This window comes from Mus caroli, chromosome 14 (genome assembly GCF_900094665.2).
Source record: "Mus caroli chromosome 14, CAROLI_EIJ_v1.1, whole genome shotgun sequence".
NCBI classification, from domain to species: Eukaryota; Metazoa; Chordata; class Mammalia; order Rodentia; family Muridae; genus Mus; species Mus caroli.
The window spans coordinates 65,716,727-65,736,417 of NC_034583.1; the positions used below are offsets into that span (position 1 = coordinate 65,716,727).

Below are 19,691 nucleotides of genomic sequence, written 5' to 3' on the forward strand. Positions count from 1 at the left end.
CAAGATTTTGCTGAAAGGACCCAAATATAGTAGAGTACGTTTTAAAAGAAGTACCTGGCACTGCCTCCCATCTATCTACTGTGTGTGTGTGTGGGGGGGGGGGGTGATGGTTAGCTCTGATTGTCTTTCCTAGGTTAGTTAATATGGGAAGACGCCGCCCACTGTGGGCAGCACCATTCACTATAGAGGGAGTCCCTGTGCGAGTGGAGAAACACAAGCAAACAGGCAGGATGCATTGGCTGTGGGCGTGACCAGCTCCCTCAAAGTCCTCCCACCTTGACTTCCCCACATGTCAGACTGGAACTATGAGCTAAAAATAATCCCTGTTCCCTGAGCTGCTTTTTATCAGGGGGTTTTATCATACAGAAGTGAACCATGTATATGTGTGCACACATTTTATCTATGTACATGTATGTACACGAGGAAGGCACAGTTGGCCATCAGGCGTCTTTCTCTATTGCTTTCTCTTTTGTTCTAGTTTGTTTCAATATTTGAGACAGGATCTCTGCTCTAAGTCTCCCTTCTATTTTGTGATTTAAAAAAAAAAACAAAAACAAACAACAACAACAAAAACCCTGGCAAAAAGCAACTGAGAGAAGAACTCAGGGAGGAGAGAGTGCACTTATCTTGCAGGTCACACAGTCCACTGTTAAAAGAGGTGAAGGTAAGAACTGAAGCACAAACTATAGAGGAAGCCTGCTTGCTGCTCTGCTCTCTGCCTTTCACTGCCTTTCTTATACAGACCAGGACCCTCCTGCATAGGGATGGAGCCACCCACAGTGGGATGGACTCTCCTACAGCAATCAGCAATCAAGGCAATCTCTCACATACATGCCCAAAAATCAATCCGATAGAGACAACTCCTTTTTCAAGTGATTCTGGGCTATGTCATGTTGATAGGTAACTAGGCCAGCCTCTCACTAACTTGTAGCCCACTGATTTGGCCAGGCCGACCGGCCTGCTCCAGAGACCCATTTATCTCCACACCTCCTCAGTGCTAGGGTTACAGGTACACTCTGCCACACTTGCCCCTCGCTTTTATATAAATGTCAGGGATTCAAACATATGTCTATGTTTATGAAGCAAGGACTTTACACACCAAACTATTCCTCCAGACCCCTCAAGCACTTCCAGCTTCGAAGTAAATGTCTTTATGCTTAAACCCTAGTGCTCTGGACAGCAGGGACATACTGCAAGAGCCCACGGCAGGGCTGGGGTGGTGGGGAGAGATACTATGACTGACTGTGCTAGGACCAGGGGAAGCAAGTGCCCATGCAAAGCTTTAGGGTCAGCACTAACTAGTGACCTTGGCCTCAGTGCAGGGAGGACTCAGCTGTAGCATCACCCACACACAGAGGCAGAGTGTAGACACTGTGGGCTCTCTACCAGTGTTCCCAGATCCCCCAATCCTGATAGCCAGGATCTTCAGGACCAAGCCTGTCCCCTCCAGACTGTTAGCTTCATGGTCTGGAATATCACATGTCACGCCACCATGTTATACGGACTGGCTAAGTCCCACACCCCAAAATTCAGATATAGAAATCCTAACCCCAGTACATCAGAATTCAATGGGATTTGGAGATGAGGCTTTAAATGGGCAATTAAGTAACACAAAGGTCATTAGGATAGACTTTAATCCTCTGATATAACAGTAAAAAAAAAGATCGAAAGACAAATAGTGGTAGGAGGGGGTGGGGGGGACGGATTAATGACCATCTGAGAGCCACGGAGAAAGGCCTTGGAATGGACAACCCAGAATGGTGAAGAGAAACCTTCTTGTCATCCATCTGAGCTACCCTCTCTGTGGTCCTTTTAATAGCAGCCCTAGAAAACTAATGTATGTTCCACTAAAGGTTGTGCTGCTCTAGCCTCAATTCAAACTAGAAGTTGGCCATCACTGTTCTTACATCTGCCGGTGAGATCATTAACTACTAATTATTAATTGTTAATCATTAACTATTAATTATTAATAAGTCAATTTACACACACACACTAACCCACCACCCCTCATAAAAGTAAACCCAGCAGCAGGTGCTATCTCCCGCTCTCTTCACCTTGCCCTCCTTTCTTACCTGGTGGTAAAACCTTAAGGTAATTTCTTCGGACATTCAGTTCCCGCAGAGACTTCAGCTGGCCTATCTGCTGGGGCAAGGCCGTGATCTCGTTGCAACTCACATCCTGCAGCAAAAGTGGGGGGTTCAGGGAGAGGGGGAGTCAGACAGGAATAACCAATGCCTTTCCCCAAGAATTACATGTGAATGCTCCTCAAAGAATTTAAATGCTTGGATAACTCCATAGAATACTGGTCTCCAGGTCCCAATCCATTGGGGCTCAACAGTGAAGAAAAGGGGTTTGTTTCTCAATGTCCTTTGAGGGCACAAAAAATATTAGTGGCATTGGCTAGCAGTTTCTGTCACTTCTGATTTTCAGGTGCCTGGACCTTACTCAGTTCCCACCACAATCTTACAAAGCAACATTACTATCTCACAATAGTCACAGCTCAGGAAAAGGCGGCTTTATGGCCCAGCGGCAAGCAGGTGCCAATTGACATTCGGAAGGAATTACCAGTCACCTTTCAGAAAGAAGGTTACACAGCCCCACCCCCCACCCCACCCCCTGCTCCCATCATACCAAGCTCTTACACAGAGAAATACCAGCACACCAACTGGATGCATCATTTATTCCAAATGGACTTGCTATCACATGGCTGACAGCTACAGCTGATGGCTGCACACCCATTTGTTAAGCAAGTCTGTGAGGTGTGAGGATTCTGTCGTCTTCGCTTTGAAACTCCAGTCCCCCACTAATCCTAGATTAGAGCCAGCTCCTACCACATAAAATACAGACCATTCTGACCCTATAGACACTCATTATCTCCCCACATCTTTCCTTCAGCTCTGGTAAGCAGCAGGGCTCTGCTTTTCTCGCACCCACCTAGATCCTCCTGCAGTCTGTGGTGTGCTCCTCTCAGAGGGACTGCTGCACAGAACTCTCTCTGGTGGGCTCTGTCATCCACCTGCCTGCCTGTCTGTCTGTCTACCCCGTCTCCACCACTCCCACCCCCTCACGTCCATCCTTGACAGACAGAGCTATCCTAGTGCAGATTTTATGCTGTTGTTTATCAGCATAAGCCTTCAGCAAAGCCCAGACTCTGTGAGGATGTCTGTTGGTTCCTCCAGGGCCACTCTCTGATTATTCTCTCTTGCCTCCTTCACCCTAACCATGCAGTCACCACGTGGAGTTTCAGTGTAGGCCAATGCTGTTTTGCAGTCTCCAAACTCATTCAGGCTTCCTCCCCTGCTTGATAACATATGGTCTAGCATTGTCCTCCTGGCCTGCTACTAATCCGTCATGGCTCGACCCAAGCTTAAAATTTCCCCCTTTAAAACCATTCCCATGATCCTCTCCTGCTCTGATCAACACCTGGGAATGGGTGTTTTTGTTCTCCCTTTGCAGCAGGGTGTACCTGTAATTCACTTGCTCCCTTCTCCTTCCCCTGTAAAGCTGGAAGTTCATAGGTGAGAGGACCCATGTTCTCATCATCCCCCAGCAGAGTTCCAGATATAAGGCAGGGATAAAATGTCTAATATCCTCTGATGTAGACACCCCACAATACAATGGTCCCTTGTACCTTGCTTCTGGGGCCCCAGAATGGTTTGACAAGTCAAGTTCCATGCATGCCTCACTTGCTATAACAGAACCCAAGACAAATCCAGGCTCTAAGCTATCCCAATGGAGTGGCATATCAAGCAGGGGGAGCCTGAATGAGTGTGAAGACTGAATCAGCACTGGGCTACGATCCAGCCCTAGGAACCTGCAAAGCCACCTTTCACTGCAGAGGTTACCGAGGCCTTGTTCAAAACTCTACTCTACTTTCCTTCAGGCTAGATGAATGCATCACTAACCAATCGATCCTCTGCTCGACTCCACCCCTAAAACCAGGATCCCTGTTAGACCAGGCTACACCAGTCAGTCATCAGTCAGCCATCCCCATCCCCTAGATTAGCCCTCAGGTGAACCCCAAAGGACACTACTTCACAAAGGCACAATATCACCACCAGTACCAGCGTGAAAAACTGCAGTCCGTCTAAAAGGGTGTGTGTGGAGTGGCTGACATATTACACTCTCCTAGCTTCAACCTTCTGAGGAGGGAAGTAGGCTGGGAAAGGTTAGGGTCATAGACTTTTCAGGAGTGCCATCTTAACTGCTGCCCTCAACCTGATCCAAACAAAACAAAACGAAACAAAACAGCACATACAACTCTAATATCTAAAACAAAAATCACAAAACAGCTACAAATCACCACCAGTACTTATGCAGAAACAAAAATAAACAAGAACATAAAATCAGAATTCGGTGATCTAATTCTGATCATCCACGGAGTCTAAAAGCAAGTCTTTCCAGTGAGAGCCGGATCTTTCCATGCCTTAACTAAGTTATGAATCAGCACCTGGCCCACTCCACTGTGGTTCACAACGGCCCTCACAAGCATGGAAGCCAGGCCAGCCTGAGGCCAGTGTCACATGAGATCATGCTTCGGCCCTCCAGGCTCCAGATCAGGCCAGGCACAGGACTGACAGTGCCAAAGGGGAGACACGGTTTGGGGGAAGAATCTGCAGGGATGATTTTCTGTCTGAGGAGAGGACTCTTGTCATGTAAGTATAAATTAAGTTTCTGTAAGTCTCCTAAGCAACTACATGGGAAAGCTTATCGTTGCTTGTGGAGACTCAAGTGTGAAATCAACTGCTTCCACAGCTTTGAAAGACATAACTAATATGATTTTTTTCTTTAAAAAAATGAGAAAATGGAAGATAAAGGATAATCTATATGTTTAGGCAACACACTTGCAGAATGGCCTCTTCTGAGATCAAACGTGTGTGTGTGTGTGTGTGTGTGTGTGTGTGTGTGTGTTGTCCCCAGTTAATGGCAGCATCATTAGGCGTAGGCTGGACCCCGATAGCCAAGATGATTCCTCTTCCCAGCACAAACCCCCAACACCATGGCCTTAACAAAACCAACCCCTGCAGGCTGTGTTTAAGCACATGCGGTAACCTCAGCATGTGCTTACTACACATAAGACAGCGCTGCGTCTGATAGGCACCCAAGTTTTCCATCTAAGAAACAGGACACCTATGGACAAACACAAATACACAGGCCTGCTCGGATTTTGAAGAGTATCTGACAAGAGTCAGTTATGTTAATAATACTCTATGTCCCTATTAGTCATGCGCCCTCCCAATATAATATGCATAATATAATAATAATAATAATAATAATAGGAATAGATTCCCTAAGCAAATCTATTACATAAAGGAGAGACAGGCTATACAGCATTGTATATTCAATATGGTAAAAACAGGGCAAATCCTATTTCCCAGGAGTCTCTGAACCTAACCAAGTCTTAAAGAGGTTATGAGTTTCATCATAAAAATAAACCCATGGGTACTTATGTCTAATTAGCGGAAGAAGCAGTGTGAAAAAGCAATAATTATCTCCGTGTCTGGGGAGGTTTCTATCTTGAAAATGCACAAGCAATGTTTCTAGGATGTTCTCATTCTCTAGAACATTTCTGTACAAAATTCATCTAAATAAGTCATAGGGCTTTTTAAAGATTATTCTGAAAAGATAATAATTAGCAAAACAAACTTTAAAGCAAAGAGCAATCAATGTCTTACATGTCTGCAATCAGTGTCGAGTGTCAGATTGCAAATTCCACATCAATTTACTTACTAGAATATTCAAATTAATTCCTTCTGAATTTTCTGTTAGTCCCAACCTTCTATGTCTTTGAGAATAACTCACCTAAGCTGCATTGACTCACTGTGCATTCAACATTAAAACATCACAACTATCCAACCCAAGAATCGTGAGAAACTGTTACAAATATTTGCTGACTGAATTCTTCCTAAAAGAAAAGGGGAAATCTAATTATAACAATTTAAATACTCAAATATAAGCTTTTTATGGGCTCACTAACCCAAACTCTATTGTTTAGATCCTAACAATGACTTAAATCACACTCAGGGGCGGACTGAGTGGTATAATACCAGCAAAAGAATGTCTATAAGAAAATTAGGTCTTTCGGTAATGGGTGCAAAAGCAAATTATCAACAGTGTCCAACCAGCATGGAACCAGACCCCTCTGTAGAGATGCCTTTTGCATGTCTCACTATACAACTTGAGGCAAGTGTCTTACTCTCTGTGTGCTCACATAAACAGGAGGGATGAGCATCAGAGGGAGGAACCAGTCACCTGACCAAAGTCTCCTGACTCCAGGAAACCACAAGGTGGGAGGAGGGGCCTCACTCCCGCAAAGGAGGAGGCTCATCAAAGTTTCCTAACCTGCACTCACTCACTCAATCAGTAAAGCACACACACACACACACACACACACACACACACATATATATGAATAAACACAGTACACACACACATATATATAAATACATTAATAAATAAATAGAGTATGAAATATTTCTAATTTCTACTTTCTATATCAGGAAAATCCACTGACTACCCAAGAAGTAAATGAAACTATTAAGTGGTACCTCAATAATGTCAATTTTCATTTCTTGGTAATCAAACCCTCAATACCTACAGTCAGAACTTGGAAAAAGGAAAAAAAAATGTATATTAACATAAGCTTGACCCCTTCAGAGCAGCAGCCTTTGATGTGATGTATGGTCACCTCACGCCCTTGCCTCTCCATTGTGAACCTAGGCCTCAGACCTCTCCACATCCCACAAACAGAGGCTCCATTCCCTGTTCTTGCTACTAAAGGCAGAAATGGAAGCCACAGAGAGGCTCTGAGTAACTCCCAGGTTTCCACAGAAACCAGAAAGGTCAAAGGCATTACCAGAGACCACTAATGGACAAATGATTACAGCAGACGCGCTGGCACACACTCCCACACCTACCAGAGACGCTAGGTATAAAATCATGGTGGGGAGGACTCTCGTCGGAAGCTTGTCATCTGGCTCTTAGCTCAAATGCCCCACACAGCCAAACAGTGGTTGAAAGGTAAATAAAAGCCCTGTGTGTCTGGTTAGGGCCTAGAAATGCACCTTCCTACCAGCATGACTGGATCCAGCCTGGTGGGCTTTCTGCTGTGAAGGCAGGCTCCTAAGTCAGGCCCTCTGTTCTTCTGCATGGCAGATGGGGATGCTCAGCCAGGGAGGACACGAGAGAAATCAAGCAAAGCCATCAAGGCCAGCAACCCACTCAGTGCACAGCACCAGGGTGGAACTCCTGGGTCCTTGGCAAAGGTCTCATCTGTAAAAGGACCGGACTTTACTGAGCTGTTAGCATGTCAGTCTTCACAGCTGCTAGTCAACTGTAACATGTGGCCATGATAGAGCACCTCTCACCAGACACACCTCATCTGTCAGCAGGATCGGACAGAAAAAGAAGCACATTTCCAGAGATGGCTCAGCCAGTGAAACCCTTGTAAGGGCATTGAATTTGTATCTCCAGCAACTGTGTTACAAAGCTGGGCCAGAAGCAGCTGCCTGTAATCCCAGCCCTGGGAGGAGGGACAGGAACTAGAAGATTCCTGGGGCTTGCTGGTCAGCCTAGCATAGCTCAGTCAGTGAGAGATCCCACCTCAAAAAATAAGGTAGAAGTCTCAGAGTCTGGCCTCACTCAGTAGGAGTCCTTGTAGCAGGAGTATGAGGACCTGAGCCAGATCTCCAGAGTGAATCTCAAAGCCAAGTGTGGTGCTGTGTGTCTATCGTCCCCTGCACTGTGAGTGGAAGGCTAAGAGAGAACTGCTGGGGCCTGCTGTCCTGCCAGTCTTGCCGAAATACAGCATCTAGGTTCTCCAAGAGATCATGTCTCCTGGGAATACAGCAGAGAGGGACAGAGAACCCTGAACCTCCTTCTCTGGCTTCCCCATGCACGGGAACAGGCACATATGTTACGGGTACACACATAAATGCACTCCCATACCAACACTTGTGCATACACAAACACACACAGAGACACATATACAAATGGAGAACCCATTAAGGAAGATACCCAATCCAAATACATTTATAAACATGCAAACACACACACACACAAGTTCAACAAGTTCCGAAGGTTTTAATTGAGTTTAAATGAGATTTAGTCTACGCAGGGCTACAAATGCCCACAACCTGACCTGGTTCTACTGTAAGGAAACATTCAAACATGCCCATCTGTCCAGGGCCATCAAGGAGAAGGTCTCCGGCTCATCTGCAAGTTGTGGCTTGTCATGAGTTTAATAAGAAAGTCACAGCAAACTGTAATAAGGAATTCCAGAGAAAGAAATCACCATTTTCCACACCGCTGAGCTCAGTACTGGTGTGGACTTTAATCAGCCACGTTGCTCCACCCCCTTAGGTAAGTAACTACGGAACCGGTTCCAGGCTATAACATAGCAACGTGCTACCCGCCTTGCTGGGTTATTTTAAGGCTTTATGGAACGATGCAGGTAAATAAAATAGTTAACAGTCTACTAGAAACAGATGCGCAGTACATGTCAGCCTTCGCCCTTCTTCCCACGAAGCAGCACTTAAACACACAACATCTAAGCTGCAAGATAAACCTCGAGAGATGGTAAGGAAACGATTCAGACAGGGCAAGGGGGTCTGAAAGTTCTAGACTTGATTTATCAGTAGTGACTCTAAAAGGATCAGATACAGAATTAAGATTCCATCAGTTGCCCTGCACCAGTGCCTGCATCAGATGGAAAATACACAGGGGCTGAGAAGAAGAATGGCTAGGTGTTGGTTGTCCAGGGTGTTGACCGGGTAGGCAGATGGCTGTGCAGGACAATGGCTGGGTGGGACAATGGCTGTGCTGTGTAGGGAGATGGGAGCATAGGTGTGGGGCTGGGCAGGGAGCTGCCTGTACGGGCTATGGCTGACATGGGATACTGTTTGTCTTAGGACTCTAAGGTGGTCGTGCTGCGATGGCCAGGCTAGGATGATGTTCTGCAGCCTGACTTCCTTACAAAACTAAGAAGGACAACTGCTTCTTTCTGATGGCTGAGGTGTCTGGGCTTTGTTTCTAAAGTGGACAAGAACTCTGGGTGATGTTGGTGCACACTTAGAAGTGGGTATGATTCTATTCAGAACACTCTGACGTGAAAGTGTTTGAAACAGCTTTTCCAAAACAGCCAACAAACAATGCTTCGAGTCTAGTGGGCGGAGTGATTTCCTCAGCACTCAAGCCTTAAATGGTGAGTTTTCTGAATGCTCCGGGGAGTGCCCAACTTTACTTTAAAAAAAAAAAAAAACAAATCGGTAATCTGTAGCTACAAAAACAAAAGCCTTCTGCTCAAGAATGATATCTGGCTCTCCAGGGAACTCTCTCCCCAATTGATAACTAAAAATAATTTGACATGACACGGTTACCTATAGCAACACTACTATTTTAATCAAAAATAAATAAATAAATAAAACTAAATCAAAGATAAATGAGGATGGATGGAAAATAATCTTTTTTTAGTCTTTGACCTTGAATCAAGGCTGGCCATATCACTTCTCCATGTTTAAGTAACGTCATTGGTATATTTTGCCTGCTTCACAAATAAATGTCATGCATGTTTGTTTGTTTTTATTTTTTTAGTGTGTGCGCACACCACAGACCACATGTGGAGGTCAGAGGACAACTATGGGACTCAGTTCTCTCCTTCTACCATGTGGGTCCAAGGGACTGAACTCAAGTCCTCGGTCTTGGTGACTTTTGGTGACTTGGTGACTTGGTTTTTTTACCCACTGAACCAGACCACTGCATCCCCCCCCCAAAAAAAAATGTTCTTTACCAAAAGCACACTTGCCAAGACCCAGGGAGCTACAGAACAAAATACACCAAAGCTGCACAGCTGTCACATCAAAGTGGTGGCTCAGCCCTGTTGGCACTAAGCACTAGAGTGTGGTTGGTCCTATGTGTGGTGTGTGGCCCCTGCATGACACACACAGGACTTGGTAGGAAAGGCTTAGTACAAACACTAGGATACAAACAGTGCCACCTGGATAGTTTTCTCTCGTATACACACTGGGGGGTCATAAGTTTGACCTATCTAGAGTTAAATATAATTTATAGCAAGGACTTACTTTCTTTTGTTTCTTTGAACTGTTTAAACATAGCCATACCACATTTAAACCTCATTGTTTGTGTGTCTTGGATGTCTACTGAACAGTGCTATGGATGAGGGTGTTACAGCTCAAGCTGTCATCAAACAGTGAAACTTCTACAACACGCTGGCACTCTGACACCCTGTAACTTGCAGGCCCGAGGGAGATCAGTCTGTGGCTGTAAGGTGTAGGACAGGAGCTGGCAACAACACAGGAGACCCCAGCAAAGATCAGCTCACAAACTTTATATGCCCCAGTACAGGGGAACGCCAGGGCCAAAAAGTGGGAGTGGGTGGGTAGGGGAGTGGGGGGGGGAGGGTATGGGGGACTTTTGGGATAGCATTGGAAATGTAAATGAGGAAAATACCTAACAAAAAAACATAAAAGATCAGCTCACTACAAAAGAAACACACAGCTTGTGTCCAGAACTGGAGACAGTTTTGTCCTGGACATGCCTAACTCCTTACAGGATCCTAGAACCCTGCTTCCAGGCAGGCATGGTGCAGGAGGAGCTGAGAGTTCTACATCTTCATCTGAGGCAAACCAGGAGACTGATTTCTAGGACAGGGTTTTAAAGCCCACACCCACAGTGACACACTTCCTCCAACAAGACCACACCCACTCCAACAAAGCTGCACCTCCTAATAGTGTCACTCCCTGGGCCAAGCAGATTCAAACCTCCACAGGGATCCTTTAAGGGATGGAGCCTAGCAGAAGATGATTGTAGCACTGGAGCATGCTCTTACAGGATCATACTGCTTACAAGATCGCACTAAGGACTAATGAGAGTGGACCATCATATAAGAGTAAAACTGGTCCCTCCCTCTCCTTGGCTTCCTGTCTAGCCATGTGCTCTTTCCCTCACACATTTGCTCCCACCATGATGTTATCAGCTGTGAGGAAGGAAAGCCTGCAGCAGTGGCCAAACGGATCACATGTCCTTTCAGCCTCCAAAACTGTGATCTAAAAAATCTGTTGTATAAAATTCCCAGTCTCGGGTATTTTGTTAGAGCAATGGGGGTGGGGATGGGGGAATGATCACAGACTTCTCCATTTTCCTTCTGTAACAAAGTCTTTCAGAGGACCTCTAACGGTTATAGCCGGTTAACAAACAAGAGCATCTTAGAAATCAGTAACATACCAACTCCATTAACTGTTTGAGCTGACCTATCTCTTCAGGCAGTGATCCGAGCTTGTTGTTGCTTGCGATTAAGACTTTGAGAGGCAGACCACACAGGCAGGCGGGCAGGGCAGACAGCTGATTTCGACTGTGAAGACAATACAACAAAAACACACGTAAACAGAAAGGCCACGTCCTGATGCTCCCTGGAAGCGGGTTCTCTTTTGTTGGCGAGTGCATTTCCTTTGGGTTACTGGAGATCTCTATGTAGGCCTAGCTGTCCTGGAAACCTCAATAGGCTAGGATGGTTTAAACAGTACAATCTTCTCTCTCTGCATCCACAGTGCTACAATTACAGCCCTGCAGCACCATGCTCAACTGTGAACATTTTGCAAAAATAAAAACGCCAATACTTCTGTCTAAGAAGTCACTCAAATTTTAAATTTTAAGTGGGCAAGGGGGTGGGGTAAAAAACATATAAAAAAGAATCAAGGAGTGGATAGACAAGACTGGATAACAAGTATCAAAATGCAATTTGACGACTAACTTGAGGTTTCATTTATACTGGTCAGAATGGCCAAGGTGGATAAAACAAATGACAGCGCCTGCTGGTGGGGACACAGAGCTAAGGGTACACACATCCATTGTTGTTGGGAGTATAAACTTGTATAGTTCCTAGAAAAAGCAGTGTGGCAGTGGGAACTGATCTACCACAAGAACCAGCGACACTTCTCTGGGCATATAACCAAAGGACGCCTCATCCTACCATAGAGACACTTGCTCAGCCATGTTCATTGCTGCTATGTCCATAATAGCCAGAAACTGGAAACAACCTAGATGCCCCTCAGCGGATGGACAGATAATGAAAAAGTAGTCTCTTCGTACAACAGACTATTACTTGGCTATTTTAAAAATGAAATTCACAGGTAAATGAATAGAGCTAGTAAAAATTATTCTGAATGAGAGAACCCAGGCCCAAAAGAACAACTATGGTATGCATTTGCACACATGTGGATGTTAGCTAATAAGTTTTCGGTAAGCAGAGCTACAATCCATATAGCTACAGAGGTTAGACACCGAGTAAGAGACTGGGGGAAATAGAATAGATAGTTATGGGTTGATGGGGAAGTAGAGAGAAAGGGACCATCAGGCCCCTCCTGTCAGGGCTCAGGGAACTCTGTAGAAGAGGAAGCAAAAAGATTCTAAGAGCGAGAGGAGATGGAGGAGATGGAAACACCAAGAAAACAAGGCCTTCCAGATATAACAGGGCTGACATGCATGTGAACACACAGAGATGTAGCAGGAGGCAAGAGGTCTGCACAGGGTTAAGCCAGATGGGGTCCCAGTGGTGAAAGCCGAAGTGCACACAAAGCCCCATCCCTAACCCAGAACCTATCTCCAGATGATAACTGCTTACAAAGGAAAAGATAGTTTTCTCCAATGGGACCTCACTGGATATACGAACCACTTGTAAGGGCAGGAGCTATGCCCAGCAATAGATAATATAATAGTTTTGAATGGGTTTTTTGTTCTGTTTGTCTGGGTTTTTTTTTGTTTTGTTTTGTTTTGTTTTGTTTGTGTGTGTGTGTGTGTCTGGGCATTTTTCTTTTAACCTTACAGGAAATTTGTTTGTATATTATGGTTTCCAGTTTAGGGTTTTTATGGGATTTCTCTATGTGTGGATGTGTGTGACTACGTGTGTTCTGATGCTTTGTCTTCAGTTCTTTTTGTGTCTGTACATCTGTTTGTCTGTCTGTTTTTATCTTATTATCTTTTAGAAGCCTGTTTTCTAAAGAGAGAGAAGGAGGGGAAGCAAGAAAGGATATGGACGTAGGTCCATGGAGAGGTGGTGAGCAATTGAGGGAAGGGAAGCTGTAATTAAATATATTATATATATATATAAACTATTTTGCATTTTTAAGATTTACAATGAAATATTTTTAAAAGAAATGTGTGGTTCTGAGAAAAAGGTGCAATTGGACAGAAAGATTGAACTCTGGGGTCCTGAAGCAGAGTCCGGAAAGCCAACCTTGCAGCCTGCCCGTGAGTATCTCAGCATCACTGATGGGCTGAAATGTTTCCATCAAACACGTGAGCACTGTTTAAGGAAGGGAAGATGCGGGGGCTGGAGAGATGGCTCAGTGGTTAGGAGCACTGACTGTTCTTCCAGAGGTCATGAGTTCACATCCCAGCAACATGGTGGCTCACAACCATCTGTAATGAGATCTGATGCTCTCTTCTGGTGTGTCTGAAGACAGCTACAGTGTACTTATATGTAATAAATAAATCTTAAATTTAATTTAAAAAAAAGGGAAAGGAAGATGCCACCAGGTTTGATCATTCTACTTTCTGCAGCTGACAATTCTCACCAACTCCTGTGTGTGCATTATAAATACACAAAGTGGCCCTCTGCAAGAGGCAGCTTTGCACAGTGTGGTGCCATGGGGCTCCGTGGATAGAAGAACAGAAGACAGAAGACAGAAGGACAGAAAGGACAGGAAGACAGAAGGCAAAAGGACAACTTTTTTCTCAAACCAAGAGCAACGGAAGCTCATGCCATAAATAGTCCCCAGAAGCCCAGTGCTACAGGCTACCTCTTAAATGCCCACCACCAGGCTGGGGAGATGGCTTAGCAGTTAAGAGCACTCTGCCTATTCTTCCAGAGGACCTGGGTTCAATTCCCAGCAACCACACGGCAGTTCACAATGTCTGTAACTCCACTCCCAGGGGATCTGACAGCCTCTCACAGACATACATGCAGGCAAAACACGAGTTCACATGAAATAAAAATAAATCATTAAAAGAAAAAAATAAGCCCACTAACTGCCAACAGTACCACCATGATGTACCCCCAGCTCACCACAGCCCCAAGGCAATGGGGCCTCCAGAATAGATTGGAACTTCCAAAAGAAAGCCAAAGCAAACCTTTCCTTTTTTAAAGTCGGTTATTTCATTGTTTTGTTACATTAACAGATTGTTATCTAACCAGTCTCTCCTGACAGCACGGACAGGAACCTCAGTCAGACAAGACCAAGGCAATCAATACTTCAGTGTGGTCAAAAAATAAATAAAAATAAAAATAAGTTAAGCACATTTAGAGTTTACTGGGAGATGACTTCTTTCTTTTTTCCTTCCTTCTTCCTCCTCTTCTTTCTTCTATCCTTCCTCTTCCTCTTCTTCTTCCTCCTCTTCCTCTTCCTTCTCTTCTTCCTTAATGTTTACGAGTGTTTTGTCTGAGAACATGTGCCATATAAGTACAGGTGCCCAGATAGAGCATCAGACCCCCTGGGAGTAGGATTATGAATGTTTGTAAACGGGAGCTGGAGAGATGGCTCAGCGGCTAAGAGCACTGACTGCTCTTCCAGAGGTCCTGAGTTCAATTCCCAGCAAGCACATGGTGGCTCATAACCATCTGTAATGGGATCTGATGCCCTCTTCTGGTGTGTCTGAAGACAGCTACAGTGTACTCATATAAATAGCAAATAGATAAAAAAACTTTTTAAAAAAAAAATTAATGGTTGTAAACCACCATGTGGCTTCTGAAAACTGAACTTGGGTCCTCTGGGAGAGCAGGAAGTGCTTTTGACCACTGAGCCATCTCTCCAGAACCCAAGATTTTTAATATTAACTTTCAGCATGAAAAGGAAGAAAAAGAGAGGTGCTGGGGTGGGGGGTGGGGGGGTAGGGGAGAAATGTCCCTGAGTGTAGGTGTGGTTTCTCAAAGGAGAGCCATTGTTAGCAGAGAGAGGAAAATTACAGCAATGCACAAATCAGTGGGGTTCACTCAGCTCCACACTATTACAAGAGCTGCTACACCTAAAGTCAGTCTGAGTACCTGCAAATGAGCTGAGGAAAAGAAAAAAAGAAACATAGCCTTCTACCAAAGGATGCCCGGAACCCAGAGGGCTTCAGCTGCCCGGAGCAGCCAGCCAAGTCTGATGGAGGCTTTGTTCCACTCTGCATGCAGAGCTAGACCACATCAAGTCTCCAAATTTCCCATTGTCCACGTTTAGTTTTCTAAGACAGAGAAAGAGAGTCAATTCATGAACCGTGATTGACTCTCCACATGTTCATGTCAGCCATTCATTTCAGCCTCCTCCCCGACACAGAGCCCTTTATCATACTACCACAGAGACAGAAGGGTACAGTTCTCTGACTTTCTTTCCCCAGTATCGTATAGATGAAGCCAAGGGCATGGGATTGCAACTATTAAAAACTTTCCCTGTGTTTGTGCACACACGCATTAACACGTCAATGTCACACCCTCTGTGCACGTACAATCACATCTAAAAACATCTTTAAAGTCACAGTAAGAGAGACAGATTTCTAACATATCAATATATCATTGGTAGTCCTTTAGGGGTATCCAATAAGTGGCTTTTTTATTTTCCTTTGCATACATTGCTATATTTTCCGAAATCCTTACAAGTGTTTCTCTAGTAAGAAAAGAAGCGTCATAGAACAAGGTAAGCTGGATTAGATGTTTCTCTCATGGGTGTTGCTATCTAGGCCAACTCTCTGATATGTGGTCCTCATGCTCTGTGGTGTATAGGCTATAATAGAGACCCACCTCCCTGCACATAGTAAGGGGCAGGGATCTGGTCCACCGAAAGGCAACGCTAACCTATGGGCTCAGAAAAAGCAGGTGCTGTGCTGAGCAAGAACTCAACATCACCCCTACTCCAGGTACTTGACGCCCAGCTAGCTCTATCAGTGCAAGAAACAGCACATCAGCCATTTCTCCCATGGCCCAGGTCTGCAGGAAAGCTCTCTCTACAACTGGACAGAAAGCTTTCCCATAAAGGTCCAGGAGAGAGTTAAGTGGGGAGCCTCCCAGGGGCCCTGGCTCTGGGGGACCAGGTAGCTACCTTCCAAGGTTAAAATCAAAGACTGTGACACTCTGCCCAGGCTCTTAAGACAGTGGAGGATGGAGTGGGCCCAGCCTGTCCCTCTATCCTCCCGCAGTGCTCTCCCACCTACAGGACCTGTTTAAGAAACTGGTTGGATAACAGTTCCCTTGGTATTCTGCTGGCTTTTCTCAAGCTCTGAGGAGGGCTCTACAGCCACCTCTAGGAAGAGAGCTCAGTTAGTTATTCAAAGGTGGCAAGTACATAATTCACAAGGTAATTTGTGATTATGAAATATTTATAAGTATGTAAGCCGGGCATGGGGGTACACACCTGTGACCCAGCACTTAGGAAGCCAAGGGAGAAGGAAGCCAGGGATAGACTGAGACCTGGCTCCCAAAGCAGAGTATTTTATAGACATCTTTTTCACAAGGTGAAAACTGGCCAAAAAGGATGCTAACAAGGAAATTCTCTTAGAACAAAGGCATATCTCAACTTCCTGCTGAAGAGAGGATTGGGGGATGGGAGGGATGGATATTTCTAGAAATTACTACTTTCAAACCTATGCTGAAACTGTTCCTATACTTCTGTCCAGGTCTCGCCAGCCAATCAATGCAAGCACCTAACCAGGCCAGTGACAAGACTGACTGAGTCATTATCACAGCAGTCAAAAACAACGCTGAGACGGCTCTGCTGTGCTGGTTCACTCTCCCTGGAGGTGTTTGAGGGCCAGTGCTGGCTTCAAACTGAACAGTCTAAGCTTCTGGACACCAGAGAGGTGGTTCAGTATTTTAAAGTGCCTGCTGTCCTTCCAGAGGACTGAGTTTGGCTCCCAGCACCCATGCTGGAGGACTCACAAGCACCTTTAACTCTAACTCCAGGACCACACTTTCTCTAACCTTCAAAGACATTCTCACAGACAGACAGACAGACAGACAGGCAGGCAGGCAGGCAGACACACACACACACACACACACACACTTTAGAAAAATCTAAGCTTATAAAACCATCCATGGCCTCTCTGGTGGGTCGAATGGGTTTTATACCAAAAGCTGCTTAGCCCACCTCAAGTCCATGGAGTTAACAATCTAGTTAATTAGCATGCTCGAGCAGGGGCATGTTTCCTCTTAGCCACATCAGTTCCCTCAGCATCTGTCTCATATACTTTGTCACAAGGTATTTTTGGATTATTTGCAGTTTTCATGAGAGTCAAAGGAACCACACATGGGTAACAAAGACCCAAGGTCCCCAAGGGAAACATTCATAAAAGGGAGGGGCAACTGTGTCCCTTTAGCTCCATGTCCACTGCCTATGTCAGCAGCCTTAGCTTCCTGAAGCCATTCATCTGACACTTATTTCTCTCGGGCAAGTCCCAGAGGTCCCAAGCCTCCGCTTCTCACCTGCAAGCCTACTGGCAAAAAAAAAAAAAAAAAAAAAAATGTATCCTTCATGGAAACAATGTTTAAGGATAAGGTTACACAGTGCCTGATAAGGTAAAGGCCAAAGTTCAATCTTAAATCTAACCAATGACACCTGGCTAAAAAGCTAATTTTCCTTGGTTACAAAGGAGTTGATTTGTAGTGAAAAGGGCTTCTTGAGCTGATAAACAATCACAGGTTCAAATGTGGTGCCCCAGGATTCCCTGTCCTCTCTGCAGAAGAGCCTGTGTGCCTCCTCCTGCCACTGTCCCTGCCCTGCCTGGGTAAACAGGACAGGGAGAGAGGGGAGGGACGAAGGCCTGGCTCCCACCTGGTCCTCTGATGTCACTTTTTCAGTAACTCCTCACCATAAACCAAGTTAACAGGGCTCAAAAACATCTCTTTTGTTTGTTTGTTTTGTTTTGTTTTGTTTCCTGCCAAATTCACAGGATGGATTCTCACACACCAGCACCTTGCCCTTTCTTGTTGTGGTAAATACTTAATATTAATTTGGGGGTTTCTACCCCACCTTGGATCATTCAGTTCTCTGATAAAAGACACACAAACTTTTATATTTATAACAAGCCTTAGTCACATGGGTAGACATCAACCCTCTATGGCTGTCAGTGTCTACTTCCCTATCACTAACCCCGAGGATAGGACTCGCGTGCTCCTCCTGAGACACACCTACTCTGACGGGGCAGTCCTCATGGCTAGTTTGTTGTTGTTGTTGTTGTTGTTGTTGTTCATAGCAGTTTTATGCATAATAGCCAGAAACTGGAAAGAACCCAGATGTCCATCAACTGAGAACGGATAAAGAAAATATGGTTCATTTACACAATGGAATACTACTTACTCACCTATTAAAAACAAGGACATCATGAAATTTGTAGGCAGATGGATGGAACTAGAAATATCCTGAGTGAGGTAACACAGACCCAAAAGGGTCTTTGGCAAGGGAGCTAAAGCCATCCAGTGGAAAAAAAGACAGCATGGTATGTACTCACTTATAAGTAGATATTAAACATAAAGTGCAGGATATTCACACTACAATCCGCATACCTAATTTTCTTATATGAAAATATTTCTCTGGGTCATAAAGAATTAATGCTCACTAAAGGAATGTATATTAGTCTTAAGTCCTGAAACACGTGCTATTGTTGACATGTATCTGTACTCTATCCTGTCTTTTTTTTTTAATTAGGTATTTATTTCATTTACATTTCCAATGCTATCCCAAAAGTCCCCACACCCTCCCACAACCACTCCCCCACCCACCCACTCCCACCTCTTGGCCCTGGCGTTCCCCTGTACTGAGGCATATAAGGTCTACATGACCAATGGGCCTCTTTTTCTACTGATGGCCAACCAGGCCATCTTCTGATACATAAGCATCTAGAGACACGAGCTCTGGGGGAGTACTGATAAGTTCATATTGTTGTTCCACCTATAGGGTTACAGATCCCCCCAGCTCCCTGGGTACTTCCTCCAGCTCCTCCATTGGGGGCCCTGTGATCCATCCCATAGCTGACTGTGAACATCCACTNCTGTGTTTGCTAGGCCCCGGCATAGTCTCACAAGAGACAGCTATATTTGGGTCCTTTCAGCAAAATCTTGCTAGTGTTGAAATGGTGTCAGCGTTTGGAGGCTGATTATGGGATGGATCCCCGGGTATGGCAGTCTCTAGATGGTCCATCCTTTCGTCTCAGCTCCAAACACTGTCTCTGTAGCTCCTTCCATGTGTGCCTTGCTTCCAATTCCAAGAAGGGGCAAAGTCACTTGATCTTTGGCAAGGGAGCTAAAGCCATCCAGTGGAAAAAAAGACAGCATTTTCAACAAATGGTGCTGGCACAACTGGCGGTTATCATACAGAAGAACGAGAATTGATCCATTCCGATCTCCTTGTACTAAGGTCAAATCTAAGTGAATTAAGGAACTCCACATAAAACCAGAGACACTGAAACTTATAGAGGATAAAGTGGGGAAAAGCCTCGAAGATATGGGCACAGGGGAAAAATTCCTGAATAGAACAGCAATGGTTTGTGCTGTAAGATCAAGAATCGACAAATGGGACCTCATAAAATTGCAAAGCTTCTGTAAGGCAAAAGACACCGTCAATAAGACAAAAAGGCCACCAACAGATTGGGAAAGGATCTTTACCTATCCTAAATCAGATAGGGGACTAATATCCAATATATATAAAGAA

General features: G+C 44.9%; 1 protein-coding gene across 9 annotated transcripts in view; it reads right to left on the reverse strand.

The window, feature by feature from the left end:
• Lrch1 (leucine rich repeats and calponin homology domain containing 1) overlaps window positions 1-19,691 on the reverse strand; it is a 185,350-nt gene that overhangs the window by 65,463 nt on the left and 100,196 nt on the right. For all 9 annotated transcript variants that reach the window (XM_021181697.1, XM_021181695.1, XM_029468713.1 and 6 more), the window contains exons 3-4: window positions 11,242-11,368; window positions 2,073-2,178 (exon numbers count right to left, since the gene is read on the reverse strand). In XM_021181697.1, the coding sequence (XP_021037356.1) occupies window positions 2,073-2,178; window positions 11,242-11,368 (233 nt within the window). The remainder of the gene's footprint in view (window positions 1-2,072; window positions 2,179-11,241; window positions 11,369-19,691) is intronic.